The sequence below is a fragment of the Mobula hypostoma genome, chromosome 14, assembly GCF_963921235.1.
Source record: "Mobula hypostoma chromosome 14, sMobHyp1.1, whole genome shotgun sequence".
Taxonomy (NCBI): Eukaryota; Metazoa; Chordata; class Chondrichthyes; order Myliobatiformes; family Myliobatidae; genus Mobula; species Mobula hypostoma.
The window spans coordinates 47,605,660-47,624,546 of record NC_086110.1 but is presented as its reverse complement, the minus strand read 5'-3'; the positions used below and the strand labels follow the sequence as shown (position 1 = coordinate 47,624,546).

At 42.1% G+C, this 18,887-nt stretch overlaps 1 protein-coding gene across 5 annotated transcripts in view; it reads left to right on the top strand.

Annotated features, from left to right (window-relative positions):
- adat1 (adenosine deaminase tRNA specific 1) overlaps positions 1-18,887 on the top strand; it is a 58,728-nt gene that overhangs the window by 6,181 nt on the left and 33,660 nt on the right. For 3 of the 5 annotated variants that reach the window (XM_063067092.1, XM_063067089.1, XM_063067093.1), the window contains exons 1-2: positions 10,328-10,493; positions 14,015-14,083. In XM_063067092.1, coding sequence (XP_062923162.1) covers positions 10,328-10,493; positions 14,015-14,083 — 235 coding nt within the window. Of the gene's footprint in view, positions 1-10,327; positions 10,494-14,014; positions 14,084-18,887 lie in introns of those variants that run through there. The other 2 variants (XM_063067090.1, XM_063067091.1) reach the window with 2 other exon arrangements.

The following is an 18,887-nucleotide window of genomic DNA, read 5'->3' as shown; positions in this document are numbered from 1 at the left end:
ATTCCTGCAAAGAACTGAAGTCAGTGTAACTCCAGATCAGGGTCTTCAAAAGAACCCTGAAAGGGGAAAATAGAGATTTTAAAGAGAGAGAGAGAGCTGTTTCCAAAGATGCAAGCAAAGCAGTTGCTGTTAGGTGCCATCGTCCTCCTAAGCTCCTCCTCCCCGGAAGCATCTTCACTTTACATAATTTTTTTTACATGTGCCTAAGACTGTCTGTACATTGATAATAAATTTACTTAGAACTATGAAAATTAATACTTTAATATATCAAGCAACACACATCAAAGTAGCTGGTGAACGCAGCAGGCCAAGCAGCATCTGTAGGAAGAGGTGCAGTCGACTTTTCAGGCCGAGACCCTTCGTCAGGACTAACTGAAGGAAGAGTGAGTAAGGGATTTGAAAGTTGGAGGGGGAGGGGGAGATCCAAAATGATAGGAGAAGACAGGAGGGGGAGGGATGGAGCCAAGAGCTGGACAGGTGATAGGCAAAAGAGGATACGAGAGGATCATGGGACAGGAGGTCCGGGAAGAAAGACAAGGGGGGGGGACCCAGAGGATGGGCAAGAGGTATATTCAGAGGGACAGAGGGAGAAAAAGGAGAGTGAGATAAAGAATGTGTGCATAAAAATGAGTAACAGATGGGGTACGAGGGGGAGGTGGGGCCTTAGCGGAAGTTAGAGAAGTCGATGTTCATGCCATCAGGTTGGAGGCTACCCAGACGGAATATAAGGTGTTGTTCCTCCAACCTGAGTGTGGCTTCATCTTTACAGTAGAGGAGGCCGTGGATAGACATGTCAGAATGGGAATGGGATGTGGAATTAAAATGTGTGGCCACTGGGAGATCCTGCGTTCACTAGCAACTTTGATGTGTGTTGCTTGAATTTCCAGCATCTGCAGAATTCCTGTTGTTTGACTTTAATATATCAGATGTTTTTGTCTTAGCAAAAACTTGTGTTCCACATTTGTAGCTAGGAACTTTAGTAGTCGAGTGACACTGATTTCTTTATATTAACATGTGTTACCTGGGGAAAGGCAGTGCAGATCATCTGTTGGTTTCATACCATACCAGCATTGTTTGCACAAATGATGAGCTCTTGAAATGGGGACGGAGCTTCGCTAGTAAACCTACAGTATATCTTGTGAGGCTTTGCCAAATGTTTTCTTTTAAGTGAACCACTTTGTGGATAAGAATGTGCCTTCTATTTTGATTTGATCTAAAGTAAACCTGCATGTTGATCTCTGCACAAATAGCTACAAAAAAAAAATCTGATTTGGAGAAGGATTGTAATACAGAGGAATCATTCTGTTTGCTAGCCTTTTCTTCTTGCTACTTCCTTGTATCGGGCAACAATGAGGTGGAATGAATCAGTGTATAAACTTAAAACAAAATACTGCTTGGAGGTTCAAATTAAAACCCAAGATGCTAAAAGACCTAGTTTGTTGAGTAACATCTTTATTCAATGAAACATTAGTCATAGTCATACTTTATTAATCCCGGCGGAAATTGGTTTTCGTTATAGTTGTTCCATAAATGATAAATAGTAATAGAACCATAAATAGTTAAATAGTAATTAGTAAATTATGCCAGTAGATTATGAAATAAGTCCAGGACCAGCCTATAGGCTCAGGATATCTGACCCTCCAAGGGAAGAGTTGTAAAGTTTGATGGCCACAGGTAGGAATGACTTCCTATGACACTCAGTGCTGCATCTCGGAGGAATGAGTCTCTGGCTGAATGTACTCCTGTGCCCTCCCAGTACATGATGTAGTGGATGGGAGACATTGACCAAGATGGCATGCAACTTAGACAGCATCCTCTTTTCAGATACCACCGTGAGAGAGTCCAGTTCCATCCCCACAACATCACTGGCCTTACGGATGAGTTTGTTGACTCTGTTGGTGTCTGCTACCCTCAGCCTGCTGCCCCAGCACACAACAGCAACATGATAGCACTGGCCACCACAGACTCGTAGAACATCCTCAGCATCGTCCGACAGATGTTAAAGGACTTCAGTCTCCTCAGGAAATAGAGACGGCTCTGACCCTTCTTGTAGACAGCCTCAGTGTTCTTTGACCAGTCCAGTTTATTGTCAATTCGTGTTTGTCATTAAGTGTTTGAGGTCCAAGACTTTTCCAAATTAAGGACAATTAGAGATACACATTGTGATATGCAGAGAATGGAGAGAGGAAACAAAAGAAACAATGAGTAAGGTGAGAAGAGAACAAATACTCTGCTTGGTGAAGATAGAAATAGAAGTAGCAGAAGGAAGCATACTTAGGGGCTAGGAAGCAAGAATCAGACAGCTCGTGAGAGTTATAAGGTAGTGAGGAAGAAAGACTGACCTTGACAAAATGAGGTCAGATTAATGTGCAGGAACATGTCAATGTTCAAAGTAAATTTATTGTCAAAGTGCATATGTCATCATGTACAATCCCAAGATTCATTTTCTCGCGGACATAGAAACATAATAGAATCAATGAAAGACAGCACTCCACAGGATGGACTTCCAATTCAGATTCAGACTTCCAGTGTGATCACAGTGGTTTCTTCGGGGTTAACCAAAGCTGTTATTGTCCTTTCTAAAAGTATTCTTTTACGATCACAAGACCCTGTTGAGCGTTAAGAACTTAAAGTATTGCAGGTCGACCCCATCAGTGACAGAGAAACCGAAGGAGTTGGACTTGGTGTGGATCGTGCACTGCCTGCATCAGAGGCAGGGGAGTCAGTGAGTGAAGGAGCTGTGCAGATTAACAGTGACTGATTGTCTTAGTTGCTTTTCTTGTGATTGCAAGACCCTGTTGGAGATTGTTAAATGTGAAATGCTGCAAGCCTGATTCACTGATTTATTGCTGGATGATGGGGAAGCTGCGAGGTTTTGGTTGTAGCGAGGGCTAGGCCTCAAACTGTGGTGTTGCCTGTTTACAGCCGCCCAGGAAAGAGGCACCAGAGTCAATGCGTTCCAATGGTGGTGGTGTGGTACAGTGTGCAAGTTGGATTCGCTGCTGCCTCCCAGTGTTTGCATGGCAGAAGACAAGCAGCACTGTGGTCGGCTGCAAATTTCTGCAACCTTCATGGACTGAGGGTCTTGGACTGTGTATTTTTGTGCGACTGTATTTTGCTGACATCTTATATGTGCTTTATGAGTCTGTTGGTACTGTTTTGAACCTTGGCCTCAGAATAACTCTGTTTTGTTTGGCTATTCATAGCTATTCATGGATGGTTGAATGACAATTAAACTTGAGCTTGGACAAGCAACCATGTGCAAAAGACAGCAAAATGTGCAAATAAAAAATTAAAAAAATAAATAAGCAGTAAGTATTCAGAACATGAGATGGAATAGTTTGTGAAAGTGAGTCCATAGGTTTTGGGAGCATTTCAATGATGAGGCAAGTGCAGTTGAGTGAAGTTATCCCCTCTGGTTCAAGAGTCTGGTGGATGAGGGGTTATAACTGTTCCTAAGCTTGGTGGCATGGATCCTGAGGATCCTGTACCTTTTTCCTGATGGCAGCAGTGAAAGGAGAACATGGCCTGGATGGTGGGGGTCCTTGGAGTGATGATCCTTTCCTGCAACCGTGCTTCGTGTAGATGTGCTCAGTGATTAGAAGGGCTTTACCTGTGATGGACTGGACAGTATCCACTACTTTTTGTAGGATTTTCTATTCAAGGGTATTGGTGTTTCCATACTAGGCCGTGATGCAACCAGTTAATATACTCTCTAGCACATACCTATAGAAGATTGTCAAAGTTTAAGATGTCATCCTGAATCTTCGTAACTTTCTAAGGAAGTAGAGATGCTAACGTGCTTGTTTTGTGATGCCACTTGCATGCTGGGCCCAGGACAGATCTTCAGAAGTGATAACACCGAGGAATTTAAAGTTGCTGACCCTCTCCATTTCTGATCCTCCCCATTGAGGACTCCCCACAGCCTCCTCCTGAAGTCAATAATCAGCTCCTTGGTCTTGCTGACATTGGGTGAGAGGCTCTTGTTATGGCACCATTCAGCCATATTTTCAATCTCCCTCGTCACCACTGACTCGGCCAGTGACAGTGGTGTCATCAGCAAACTTAAATATGGCATTGGAGCACTGGTTCGCCTCACAGTCTAAGGTGTAAAGCAAGTAGAGTAGGGAGTGGGGTAAGCCCACAGCCTTGTGCACTTGTGCTCATGGAGATTGTGGAGAAAATTTTGCCAATGTGAACTGATTGGGGTCTGAAAATGAGGAAACCAGGATCCAATTGCAGAAGGAGTACTCAGGACAAGGTCTTGAAGCTCATTGATTAGTTTTGAGGGGATGATAATATTGAATGCCACACTGGCACTAAGGTCCTCAACATTAAGAAAGAGGCAGTGTTGGAACTAATGAAAAACATTGTGTTGTTGCAGCTCTGTAAAACTCTGGTTAGACGACACTTGGAAATTTGTGTTCAATTCTGGTTGTCTCATAGGAAGAGGGTGCACAGGAGATTTACTAGGATGTTGCCTGAATTAGAGAGCATGTTGTATGAAGATAGTTTGAGCAAGCTAGAACTTTTCCTCTGGTGAAGCAGGATGAGAGGTGACTTGATAGAGGTGTATAAAGTAATACGAGGCATAGATTGAGTGAGTATCTACAGACTTTTTTTCCCAGGACAGAAGTGGTGATACCAAGGGGGCATAATTATAAGGTGATTGAAGGAAAGTGTAGGAGGGATACCAGACCGTGTGAACATGTGGAACATCCTGCCAGGGGTGGTGTTAGAGGCAGATACATTGGGAACATTTAAGAAACTCTTAGGTAGGCACATGCATGACAGAAAAATGGAGGGCTCTGTAGTAATAGTGAGATCACTTGAGTCGAGAATGATGTTCCCTGAGGAGCTGTCTGTTGGTGGGTCCTCAGGTGGCTGAAGAGGCTGGTCAGGGATCCACTTATTTCAGTGCAGTGTGGACACGAATAAGTGGCGACTGGGTTTTTTTTTGTTCATTCTCTCCTTTCTCAGCTGCTGCTTGTTTTCTGCAGCCCAGCAGAGACTGCTGTCATGTAGTGCAGCTCCCTCTTGAACAGGCTTCTTTCAGGTGCCTCTCTGGAGTGCAGTCTCCCCAGTTTCTAGATGTATTGTTGAATTTCTTCAGGCTGACAACCCTGGAAAATGAATGGTGATTTGTATGTACTTCGATAATAAATATACTCTGAACTTTGTTATTTTTGAAGCATTTCCTTTGCTCACCAAGGGCTTGCTGACCTTCACAGGAATAAAAGATCTGGTTGGAAAGATGCAAATTAGGCATCCAAATGACATGACCCAACCGTCGGGGTTGGTGTTGCTTTATCATGGTGGAAATGTTGTTCATGATGGCCTCTTCCATTTAAAAACATATTTAGCAATAATAATAAATAACAATAATATTAACTAATAATAAAGTACAGAATAATAACTTACCAGTGTGCAATAATAATGTACAAAATAATAAAACAGAGACTATTGTATTATGATGTGAGTTCTCCTGTCACACAGATGACCTGTTGTATATGCTTATTGCATTTGATAGGAAAGATTTTCTGTAACGATCCTTGTGACAGCAGAGCTGAATAATCCTGAGCATTATACACCAGTGAGTCTTTCTTTAATAGTGGGCAAACTATTGGAGAGGATTCTAAAAGACAGGATTTATGAGCATTTGGAGAAGCATAGTCTGATTGGGGATAGTCAGCATGGCTTTGTGAGAGGCCACACGAGTCTGATTGACTTTTTCAGGGAAGTGACAAAACAAATTGAAGGTAAAGCAGTGGGTGCGTATATGGATTTTAGTAAGGTGTTGGACAATGATCCTCATGGTTAGCTCATTCAGAAAATTAGGAGGTATAGGATTCGTGGAAACTTGGCTGCATAGACTTGGAACTGGCTTGCTTACAGAGGGCAGAGGGTGGTGGAGAATGGAGCTTTTTGTGATATCTATAAATGACTTGGATGAGGAATTATAGGGTGTGTTAGTGAAATTTGCAGATGACACAAAGGTTAGTGGCGGTGCGGATAATGTAGAAGGTGGTCATAGTTAATAACAGCATATTGATAGGATGCAGAGCTGGGCTTAGAAGAGGCAGATGGAGTTCATTCTGGAGAAGTGTGAAGAGATATATTCTGCCTTCAAGCTTGACCTTCCAAAAACAGTGACAGGATTCTTAGCAGTGGGGAGGAACAGAGGAATCTTGGAATTCAAGTCCATAGATTCCCCTAAGTTGCTATGCAAGTTGGTAAGGTGATGAAGATGTATGCTGTTTTGGCCTTCATTAGTCAGAGGATTGAGTTCAAGAGCTGCGAGGTACTGGTGCAGCTCTATAAAACTCTTGTTAGACCACACTTGGAGTATTATGTTCACTTCTGGTTTCCTCATTATAGGAAAGATGTAAACAGGGTGGAGAGACTAGGTAATATGTTTTTTGAGGAAACTAGATTAGATAATGTGTGCAACACACATCAAAGTTGCTGGTGAACGCAGCAGGCCAGGCAGCATCTCTAGGAAGAGGTACAGTCGACGTTTCAAGCCGAGACCCTTCGTCAGGACTAACTGAAGGAAGAGTTAGTAAGAGATTTGAAAATGGGAGGGGGAGGGGGAGATCCAAAATGATAGGAAAAGACAGGAGGGGGAGGGATGGAGCCAAGAGCTGGACAGTTGATTGGCAAAAGGGATATGAGAGGATCATGGGACAGGAGGTCCGGGGAGAAAGACAAGGCGGGGGGGGGGAAACCCAGAGGATGGGCAAGGGGTATAGTCAGAGGGACAGAGGGAGAAAAAGGAGAGTGAGAAAGAGTGTGTGTATAAAAATAAATAACGGTTGGGGTACGAGGGGGAGGTGGAGCATTAGCGAAAGTTAGAGAAGTCGATGTTCATGCCATCAGGTTGGAGGCTACCCAGATGGAATATAAGATGTTGTTCCTCCAACCTGAGTGTGGCTTCATCTTTACAGTAGAGGAGGCCGTGGATAGACATGTCAGAATGGGAATGGGATGTGGAATTAAAATGTGTGGCCACTGGGAGATCCTGCTTTCTCTGGCGGACAGAGCGTAGGTGTTCAGCAAAGTGGTCTCCCAGTCTGCGTCGGGTCTCGCCAATATATAGAAGGCCACATCGGGAGTACCGGACGCAGTATATCACCCCAGCCGACTCACAGGTGAAGTGTCGCCTCACCTGGAAGAACTGTTTGGGGCCCTGAATGGTGGTAAGGGAGGAAGTGTAAGGGCGTGTGTAGCACTTGTTCCGCTTACAAGGATAAGTGCCAGGAGGGAGATCAGTGGGGAGGGATGGGGAGGACGAATGGACAAGGGAGTCGCGTAGGGAGCGATCCCTGCGGAAAGCGGGGGGGGGAGGGAAAGATGTGCTTAGTGGTGGGATCCCATTGGAGGTGGCGGAAGTTACGGAGAATAATATGTTGGACCCGGAGGCTGGTGGGGTGGTAGGTGAGGACCAGGGGAACCCTATTCCTAGTGGGGTGGCGGGAGGATGGAGTGAGAGTAGATGTACGTGAAATGGGGGAGATGCGTTTGAGAGCAGAGTTGATAGTGGAGGAAGGGAAGCCCCTTTCTTTAAAAAAGGAGGATATCTCCCTTGTCCTGGAATGAAAAGCCTCATCCTGAGAGCAGATGTGGCGGAGACGGAGGAATTGCGAGAAGGGGATGGCAGTTTTGCAAGAGGGTGAGAAGAGGAATAATCCAGATAGCTGTGAGAGTCAGTAGGCTTATAGTAGACATCAGTGGATAAGCTGTCTCCAGAGACAGAGACAGAAAGATCTAGAAAGGGGAGGAAGGTGTCGGAAATGGACCAGGTAAACTTGAGGGCAGGGTGAAAGTTAGAGGCAAAGTTAATAAAGTCAACCAGCTCAGCATGCGTACAGGAAGCAGTGCCAATGGAGTCGTCGATGTAGCGAAGGAAAAGTGGGGGACAGATACCAGAGTAGGCACGGAATATAGATTGTTCCACAAAGCCAACAAAAAGGCAGACATAGCTAGGACCCATATGGGTGCCCATAGCTACACTTTTAGTTTGGAGGAAGTGGGAGGTAGCCTCCAACCTGATAGCATGAACATCGACTTCTCTAACTTCCGCTAATGCCCCACCTCCCCCTCGTACCCCATCCGTTATTTATTTTTATACACACACTCTTTCTCACTCTCCTTTTTCTCCCTCTGTCCCTCAGACTATACCCCTTGCCCATCCTCTGGGTTCCCCCCCCTTATCTTTCTCCCCGGAACTCCTGTCCCATGATCCTCTCATATCCCCTTTGCCAATTACCTGTCCAGCTCTTGGCTCCATCCCTCCCCCTCCTGTCTTCTCCTATCATTTTGGATCTCCCCCTCCCCCTCCAACTTTAAAATCCCTTACTCACTCTTCCTTCAGTTAGTCCTGACGAAGGGTCTCGGCCTGAAACGTCGACTGTACCTCTTCCTAGAGATGCTGCCTGGCCTGCTGCGTTCACCAGCAACTTTTACATGTGTTGTTTGAATTTCCAGCATCTGCAGAATTCCTGTTGTTTGTGTTAGATGATGTGTCTTAGGATGAAACTGAACAACCTAGAGCTTTTTCTTTGGAGTGAGGAAGAATGAGAAATGACTTGATAGAGGAGTGTAAGAGGATAAGAGGCATTGATAGAGTGGACACCCAGCAGCACCTTCCTAGGTGGCAGTGACTAAGGCGACAGGACATTTTTTAAGGTGATTGGCGTAAGGTATAAGGGGGATGTTGGGTAGGTTTTTTTAAGCAAAGCAGTAAGTATATGGTACATATTGTTAGATGTGGTGGTAGAGGGAGATACATTAAGGAGACTCTTACATAGGCACATGGATGAAAGACAAATAGAGCGCTATGTGGGAGGGAAGGGTTAGATTGATCTTATAGTAGGTTAAAAGGTCAGCACAATATTGTGAGCCAAAGGGCCTTTTTCTGTGCTCTGTAATACTATGACTGTGCTGTACTGATCTATGTTCCAGGAAGAATAAGGAAGGCTGGATTGCAACATGATATTAATGGCTTTGAAAAGAGTTTAATTGCCATCATAGGACAAACTTGTTTGGAGTAATTCAATCATTTGAGCAGTAGGTGCATATTCATTCATTTTTGGAGAGGAAATGGAGATTGGAATCTGTGGTTTATAATTGTTACGACTAGCAGGATACAGGAAAAAGCCTGTTATGTGCCCTGTTTATACACATCAAATCATTACACAGTGCACTGAGGTAGAACAAAGTAAAACAGTAAGAATGCAGAATCGAATCTAAGCACTATTGAAAAAGTGCTGTGCAGGTAAATGAGGTAGATTGTGAGGTCAAAAACTCATGTTTTACAAGAGGTGCATTCAAGAGCCTGACAAAAGTTGTCCTTGAGTTTGCTGGTGCTGAATTCAGGCTTTTGTATCTTCTGCTCAGTGTAAGAGAGGAGTAGAAAGAATGTCCAAGGTGGATGGAGTCTTCGATTATGCTGGCTGCTTTACTGAGGCAGTGAGAAGTATAGACAAAGTCCATTAAGGGAGGCTGGTTCCCATGGAGTATTGAGCTGTCTCCACAACACTGCAGTTTCCTGCAGTCACGTACAGAGCAGTTGCCATATCAAACTATCATAAACAAGATAAGTTGCTGTCTATGGTGTATTGATTTATTCCATTGAATAGGCACAGAATGAAGACAAGTTCAGAATAGAAAGTGGGAAGTGATCAGAGATGTGATTGAGGTAGAGTGTTGAAGAAATGTATGGGACTGTACAGTAGCATAACAACTAGCATAGTGCTTTACAGCACCAGTGAACGGAAGACTCGCCACTCTCTGTAAGGAATTGTGGGCATGCAATTTTGTTGCCAGAAGCATGGTGATACTTGTGAACTTCTCTCAGCACATTCTTGGACTGTGTTGATTATTAACACAAACAGTGTATTTCTCTATATGTTTTGATATACAAACAACAAATAAAGCTAATCTCTTTAACTGTGAGGTAGTGAGGACAACATTGCTTGGGGCAATTGTGCAAAATTCAGAGCTTGAAAAAGAAAAAAACATTTTGGTGATAACCTTCCTGAGAAAATCCACAGATGCTGGAAATCCAAACAACACACACAAAATGCTGGAGGAACTCAGCAGGACAGGCAGCATCTGTGGAAAAGAATAAACAGTCGTCTTATCAGGCCAAGACCTTTCTTCAGGACCTGAAACATCAACTGTTTACTCTTCAATGGGTGCTGCCTAGCCTGCTGAGTTCATCCAGCATATTGTGTGTGTTGATGATGACTTTTTCTTCAACTCAAAGTATTTTCTATGTTGTTCCTGTTTTCATTTGTAACCGCAATTTATTTTCTTGTTCTTCATGAGATTTTCAGCAATGTGGACAACAGATGAAATTGCCAGTATGTGCTATACACATTATTCTACCAAGCTACCAAAGAAAGGTCTGCCGGATCCAGGACGAGAATGGACTCTACTCGCTGCTGTGTTAAAAGTTGAGGAGAAACCAAGCATTAAGAGCAATGATGGTGAGACAGCAGCACATTTCTGCTATCTGTCATGGGGAATGTTTTATAGATGCACATTTTAAACATTGTGGAATTTTGATGTCGAATACGTGTGAATATGGTGATTGTTTTAATACTAATGAGAAATTATTACTTTTGATTATTCCTCACTGTTTATTTCCATAATTTTCAATTGTGTACAGCATGCAGTCTACAGGCCATGGCTAACCTTGCTTTCTGACCCATCTCCAGAGCCTGTTATACTGGTTTTGGTCCTGTTCTGATCGGTGCAGTTTTTTTCCTACATGGATGACAGACTTATAACGTTTCATGCTCTGTAAATAAAACAAAAATGTCTAAAGTAAATTTGATAATCTTGTTAGACTCAACATATGATGCCATTAGCTAAACTTGCCAGCAGACTCTTTTCAGTTGTCACATTATCATTCCAGAACGTTAAATTTGAATCTCTCAGTGAACGCTTTGCTGATAGCATTTTCAAATAATCATCTGAGATTGTCAGCCTTATATTAATAGCAATTAATATAAGGCTGGTGCTTAACAAATCTGGTGAATTGCTCCAGCAAATATTGAAAAGTTGAAGGGCTAGTCACCAAATGTGTAATAGCCATTTCCTGAGTAGGGTTGGTGGAGTGAAAAGACCATCAATAGCCTTTTCAATAGACATACCCAGTCAGGAAAATTACAAACATGAGGAAGGTAAATTAAGATTAGTTTTACAACAGTCATTTTTTTCTGTTTTCAATTTTCCCAAATTTAGTAATTATTTTGGATTCACAAGTTGCCTGAGGTGGCCCTATCTGATTTTGTTCTTTGGTATGGTCTTGATGCTATTTTTGAGAATTACCATCGGGTATCAATGGGAAGTTATCATAGGCAGGAAGGGTCCTCCCATTGAGTCCTGGAGTATCTACAGAAACATTGTATTCACTGGGTTTATTAAAGAAAGTCTTGGGGAGATATGTGGATTATTTCTCTGAAAAGTTACTTTGACAATTTTCACGTTGATATCCAACTGTGCCTTTAGAATTACAAGTTTACAAGTGCTGTGCTGGGGTAAAAAGCTTAATTTTAATTAATTAAATTCTAGCAGTGGAACTGTGCATATTTGGCATGCTTAACTATCAAATTATTTGGAAGCTTGCTGAGTTCCTCCAGCTTTTTGTGTATTTTATTTTCTGACTTGACTACACCAAATCTTACATTGATGTGGAGTACAAATAATGAATAGAAATTCTGATGGTTCAGACTTTTCAATAGCTTGGCTTAGAATATCTCAGAGGTGATGGTGAGTTTACAACAGAAAGTCAATGCATTTAATTCCAGCACTAGAATAAAATTTCTCTATTTGAAATCTTGATGATGTATCCAGTTTCCATAACTATTCTGCTTGGCTGAAGATTGAAAGTAATATGTTTTTGTAATTTCCATCAGTAAATGTTTATGCTGAACAACAAGGAGGATATGAGTGATTTGCATGTTGAACAACTGAACATACTTAGAGAGAGCAAAAGGAGTTTCCTACCAATGGACATGTTTCTTTGATGGAGTTAATGATGGCAGGGACTTCAGCTCAGTGCTTACATTATACTTTGTTGATTCTGGGCAGAAATAGATTCCTTAACTGTTCAGCTGAACTATGTTTCGTGAGACTACATAATGTTCCAGAAGTTGGTTTTGTGTACCATCATGTGCAATGAGTGACACTGTCAGTTTATTACCTTTTTTGCTTGGAATTGGAGTTAAGTTGAAATGATCTAAATCAATGTTATTGGCTTGGAATATTATCTGTAGATTTTGCCCCATGCTGCTGCAATAAGATTCCAGTGAAGATGGCACCAAGCTATGGTCTCCATCGAGGTCATGGCTCAGACAGCTTTTTTTTTTAGGTTTGTAAGGATGGCTTTGGAGATAGAGAGGGGTGCTCGGGGTCAGCTTAGGGTTTAGGGATAGGGATGTGGGGAGTTGGAGGTCAGGCTGGAGTCTAGGCCTCTGCTCTGCATTTGAAGGCCATCTGTGGATGGATGGCAGGTTGACGGCAAGCAATGCGGAAGAAGAACAGTGAGAACGAGTGTTGGTGTACCACCACCAACCCTCCTCCCCCGGTTAGTGAGTCCCCAGTGGGATCGGTGGAATTGGAGGTCTGTGCTGACTGGAGGAATGAGGGGTGATGACCCCACTATGTGCATGAGTTGGTAACTGTGGAACTTGAGGCCTGGAGTTTGGGGTCCCCTCGTCAGCAAGTCCAGAGTTTGAAACCTGGAGTTCAGAGTCTGCTGGAGGCTCACAGATGGCCTGGCCTGGGATTGGAGGACTGTGTGTGTGTGTGTGTGTGTGTGTGTGTGTGTGTGTGTAGGAAAGGGGCTTGGTTTCCACAGATGCTGCCTGACCTGCTCCAATATTTTGTGTATGTTGATTTGGTTTGCTGTTGTTTTGTTGCTCTTGTTCTGTGTGCTATGTTGGCACCAGAACATGTGATGCTATGTTGATTTGGTTTGCTGTTGTTTTGTTGCTCTTGTTCTGTGTGCTATGTTGGCACCAGAACATGTGATGACACTTGTGTACTACCTCCCTGCACATCCTTAGGTGGTTTTGGTTGTTATCAGAAATGAAACAGTTCACTCAAAATGCTGGAGGAACTCGGCAGGCAAGGCAGCATCTTTGGATAAGAGTAAACAGTCGACATTTCTGGCTGAGATGCTTCATTAGGACTTCATCAGTCTTGGTGAATGGTCTCGGCCGGAAACGTCGACTTGTTTACTCTTTTCCATAGACGCTGCCTGGCCTGCCGAGTTCCTGCAGCATTTTGAGTGTATTACTTTGATTTCCAGCAGCTGCAGATTTTCTCTTGTTTGTGATACATGTTTTGATGTACTCATGATAAGTAAATGAATCTGATTAAACGATGCCCACAGTGAACAGATGTTGAAATCAAGTGAGGACATTGAGGACCCCAAGCATTATGATTCATGCTGTCTTAGAGTGGTGCATGGGAAAGAATTTTGAATGAAGAAAAATATTTGTGGGAGTTTGAAGAAAGAGGGCATGTAATAGGCAGAGTTATCTTTCAGAATTTTATTTTTCCATCTTTCACCAAGTTAGCATCTCAGAAGATCACATTGGACTGGGATTACTTTTTTTATTCACTCACAGGTCATGAATACTGTTGGGAAAATCTACTTTTTCCCCAAAGTGAGGAAGTAGTTAAGAATCGTTGGTGGGGCTCAAGTCCTCTGTATTCCAGACCAGAGAAGCACAGTGATTTCCTTCCTTGAGGGAGACGAATGTTTTTAATAATATCTTCATCGTGGTTATGAGCTTCCTATAAAAAATAAACTCCAGATTTATTTTACTGAATACACAGTAGATCTTTCAGCTGTCATGGTAAGCTTTGAACTTGTTTCCATGGATCATGGTACTGAAGTCTGACTGCTGGTCCAATAATCTTGCTGGCATTCACATGGTAATGTTTGAAATAAAGGAATCTGGAAGTTTCTAAGGAGACTCTGTATTTTTTGCAGAATTTCTGGAAGTTGTTGCCATGGGAACTGGATCAAAATGCATTGGACAGACAAAAATGAGTAAAAATGGTATGTATTTATGATAAATCAGTTAGGTAATGATACTTCCTCAATGTCATGTTTGTATTTTACAAGACAACGGGGTGACCCGTTAGGGCACCCTTTGAGAGAAGGGTAGTGCAGTCTGATGTAACCCGAATGAACATAACATTTTCCTGAATGCTATTGGCGTATCGCTTTGCTTTGGAAACTGAAGTAGAAAACCTCAGTTTATTAAAGAAGAACGACGTGTAGCAAAGCAAATATAGCTGCTCTCATTTAACGAAAGACACTTTTGATGGCATCATTTCTGGTTTATCTGCCACCCTTGTGCCTCTCATTGTCATTCTGAAGACGTGCATCTCCCGTCTCTTCAGCTCTTCTGCTGTTTGTTGTTTGTCTCTGATCCTGGACACGTGCATGCCTGTCCTCCTCTGTCTCTTCTTCTCTCATCTTTTTTTGTCCTGACTCTTTGGTCCTGGAGTCCTGTGGCCCTGGCCTCATCTGATTCTTGTTCTTTCCTTCTCATTGCCGCTTCCCGATGACGTTTGACGTCATCTCTTGACCATAATGTCCCCCTTCCCTTTCCATGTGGCATAATTAGGCTGACCATTTTTTTTTACCTTAATGCTGGATAGACGATATGAAGCACTAACACCAAAGGATGCTGATTATTCTTGATGATGTGGTTGGCAGTCTCCTAAATGGACATGATATAGTCACGCAAACAACAGGAATACTGCAGATGCTGGAAATTCAGGCAACACACATCAAAGTTGCTGGTGAACGCAGCAGGCCAGGCAGCATCTCTAGGAAGAGGTACAGTCGACGTTTCAGGCCGAACGAAGGTTAGTCCTGACGAAGGGTCTCGGCCTGAAACGTCGACTGTACCTCTTCCTAGAGATGCTGCCTGGCCTGCTGCGTTCACCAGCAACTTTGATGTGTGTTGCATGATATAGTCACCGCTGTCCTTTGACTGCAGCAAAGGGTTTATATGGGTGTCTCGAAGTACATCATTACAATATTTAATTATCTCTTATTGAAGGGTGGCAGGTATATCTGTCCCAATCCTGCACGTGCTAATGGTGATTATCAGAATGTGACCCCTCGAAATAGAGCTGCCCTGCCCTTTTGCTCCAGTAGGTGTCGCTGCTGAGGCTGGCCGTGCGCATGCGTTGGGCTGTCGCGTCTTGATTTCCATGATGGTGGATTGGGTCTTGGGTGAAAGCCAGCCTGCTGATTTTTGGGGAATGTGCAATTTTATAGGAATATTTAACCCTGAACTTTGCCTGCATTCTGTAAATTAGCGCATTTTAATTCAATTTAGCCAAAAAAAAAGTACCGCTGTTTGCACTAACTGGAGGTGACAAACAGACAGACAGAGCATGAGAGTTTTAGTATTAGATTGTTTGTCAGATTAGAAATAGCATAATTCATTTGTCAAACTCTCTTATAATATTTATCAGTGCTATTTTATTTATGTAATAGGATCTTTTAAAGTGAAGTCAGTGATAACTTTCAGAAATTAAATCTACATATGCTTAGTAATTAGGTTCATTTACCCGGTCCAATTTTCATTGAAGTAATTAAGAACATAAAAGATGGTCTGAAGTGATATCCAATCAGACTTGCTCCTTTGGCCACTTGATCATGATTGACTCTTGCAATGGATATTCAGTGTCAGGCCGGGAGCCCTTCTCTTTTGGCATGCTCAGCTTTCTGAAAACAGTAGCTGTGAACTTCTAAAGATCAAAGAGTTGTGTTAAGCTTTCAACCAATATTTTATCTTTTTATTTTATAGAGATACAGTGTGGAGTAGGCCCTTCGAGCCACGCTGCACAGCAACCTACTGATTTAACCCTATCGTAATCACGGGACAATTTACAGTGATCAGTTAACCTACCAATTGGTAGGTCTTTGGAAACCCACGCGGTCATGGGGAGAACGTGCAAGCTCCTTATAGGCAGTGGCAGGAATTGAACCCAGGTCACCTGTACTGTAAAGCGTTGTGCTAACCACTGAAAACTATGCAAACAAACAGCACTGTCTGTAGCAGACAGACATGCACGCCCACCGAAAGGAGCTAACTGCTCAAGACATGCAGTGTAAGATGATAAGCTGATATTAATTAGGCTTGTATCAAACCAGAAATGCTAGATAAGTTATTCAATTTAAGGAAGCTTTCAGACCAGATTGATACTATCATTTAGCACATCAAATAGCTGATCTATTAATGTTGGAAGGTTTGAGTACTCAGAGTCAGCTTCATAGCATCAATTGTGGGTACTGGGATCTCTGACTCCAGGAACTTTTAGACTATTTGTATAAAAAGGTAACTGAGAAAATAGCAAGTGTGTGAGGTCACCCAAGTGGCAGAAAAACAGTATGAATGTAAGAGAGCAGCCAGGCTTGTTAAGAATGGTTAAGAAACATCAAGAAGCATGACAGGAAGATATGGTGAACTAGAGTCCTTTCCCCTGACTTCGATTTCTACAACGGATTATTTAATCATCTACAACTTGTTGGTATGTCTTTTTAGCTTATAAGAATTGTATCTGTTTTGGAAATCCTTTGTGCTTTAGAAGTAGTTTGAAATTTGAAATTATTTTATAAATTAGAAATCCTCTGAGTTTTAAATATGTTTTAAGAATGTTATCTGAATTTAAATGTGTATCATTGAAAACAAATGAACTGTGTTTAACTACTTTGTTAGTTGGAAGTATCTCCTTCTTGATGGGGAAGAAGGACTCATTGCTGAAATAGTGGGTATTGGTAGCTAAACTTGCTGTGGAGGATAGACAGAGAAGTGAACTAGCTTTTGAATAACATCATTTAGTGAGGGTACCTGTAGTTACTGTATCAGATGGGGCTTAAGGTAGCTGTGGAGGGCAAGTCATTGAGCATATTTAAGGCAGGGGTTGGTAGATTCTTGATTAGTCAGGGCATGAAGGGATATGGGGAGAAGGCAGGAGATAGGGGTTGAGAGGGAAAATATATCAACCATGATGTAATGGCAGAGCAGACTCAACGGATCAAATGGCCTAATTCTGCTCCTATGTTTTATAGTCTTATGATAGATAGATATTTCATTAATTCCAAAGGAAATTACAGTGTACAGTAGCATTGCAAGTGCACAGATATACAAATGTACAAATATTAGAAGAGAAGTGAGAAAGAATAAAACAAAATTACATCAAACAGTCTAACAGGAGGGCGACATCACTCCCCGGCTGTAATTGACTCAGTATAGAGCCTAGTGGCCGAGGGTAAGAATGACCCCGTATGGCACTCTTTGGAGCAGCGCAGTTGTCTTAGTCTGTTACTAAAAGTGCTCCTCTGATCAGCCAAGGTGGTATGCACAGGTGAGAAACGTTGTCCAGAATTGCCAGGATTTTCTGTAGGGTCCTTTGTTCTACCACAGCCTCCAGTCTGTTCAGTTTGACACATATAACAGAGCCAACCTTTCTAATTAGCTTATTGAGCCTGTGGCATCACCCGTGTTGATGCCATTGCCCCAGCACATCACCGCATAGAAGATTGTACTGGTGATAACAGACTGGTAGAATATGTGAAGGAGAGGCCTGCATACTCCAAAGATCCTTAGTTTCCTCAGGAAGCAAAGGCGACTGTGGTTCCTTTTGTATACACCCTCTGTGTTGGTGCTCCACTCAAGTCTGTCATCCAGGTGCACCCCCAGGTACCTGTAGGTCCTCACCACATCCGCGTCCTCACCATCAATAGTAACAGGGAGCAGTGCAGGCTTAGTCTACCTAAAGTCCATCATCATCCCTTTAAAGGTCTTAAGATCTTTGTTTAGAACTTCACGGTCAGTAAACTCAATTTATACCTGAGTCCTCTTCCCATCATCCCCCTTAGCTATTACTTTGTCAAAAAATGGGAATTCCCTACCTAACCACACTGTTGGAATACCCCTCTCCTCCCTTAGTACAACAATGTGGGTCATCATTACTGTTTTAAGAACAATTATAGACAGAAATGTTCATATTCCATGCGTAAATTGAAAACCAATTAAGATGGATCAGTTCCTTTTGATTGAACAGAACAGAAACAGCCTTCTCCCCCAATGTATTGGCTCAAAACCTTTTTCTCCGTTAACTTCAAGATAATTGAACTCTTCGTATGGGTCTGTCACCAAATTTGTGTTATATTTAATTTGTCGATGTAAAATTACTTTGAAAAGAAATTAGTGTTCTAAAATAATTGAGCTTTGTCTTTGTTTTATTTCCCTTCCTCCCTTGATGAAACAAAGTTGCCTTTTCTTGACACCTCACAAATAACTTTCAGTGGTTTCCATTTTGTTTGAATGACAAAGCAGAAGAGAAATGGCAAGTTTGACAGGTGCAACTGTAACATGTCTTTACTTTTTTCTACTTAAAAATTGTTTTGTGAGGTGTCTGCTATTTTCCCAGTATTAATTAGCCAAATAATTAGACAGTGTCATTTTCCCTTCTGGTTATAGTGCTCTTTTGTAATAGAAAGGAAGTTGGATTTAAAAAAACTGCCTCAGAGATTTTATCACACTTCCAAAGAAATATTTGAGTTGCATTCAAAGCTCCCTTGTACTGCTGTAATTAAGATTGATATATTCTACAGTTAAAATACAAATCAATTTCTAATAAGAAATATTTTAAAGTTCATGTCCAAATAAAGTAATAATTTTAAATGTTGCCTCATTTACAAGAAGCAAAATGTATATTTGATTATAAATCATTAGCCATTAAAGGTGAGTATGCATTCACACCCAAAACCTGAACATTCTGTTTGTGTATCGCCACTGACATCAATAGCTTAATCTCTCAAACATGTTATAGCT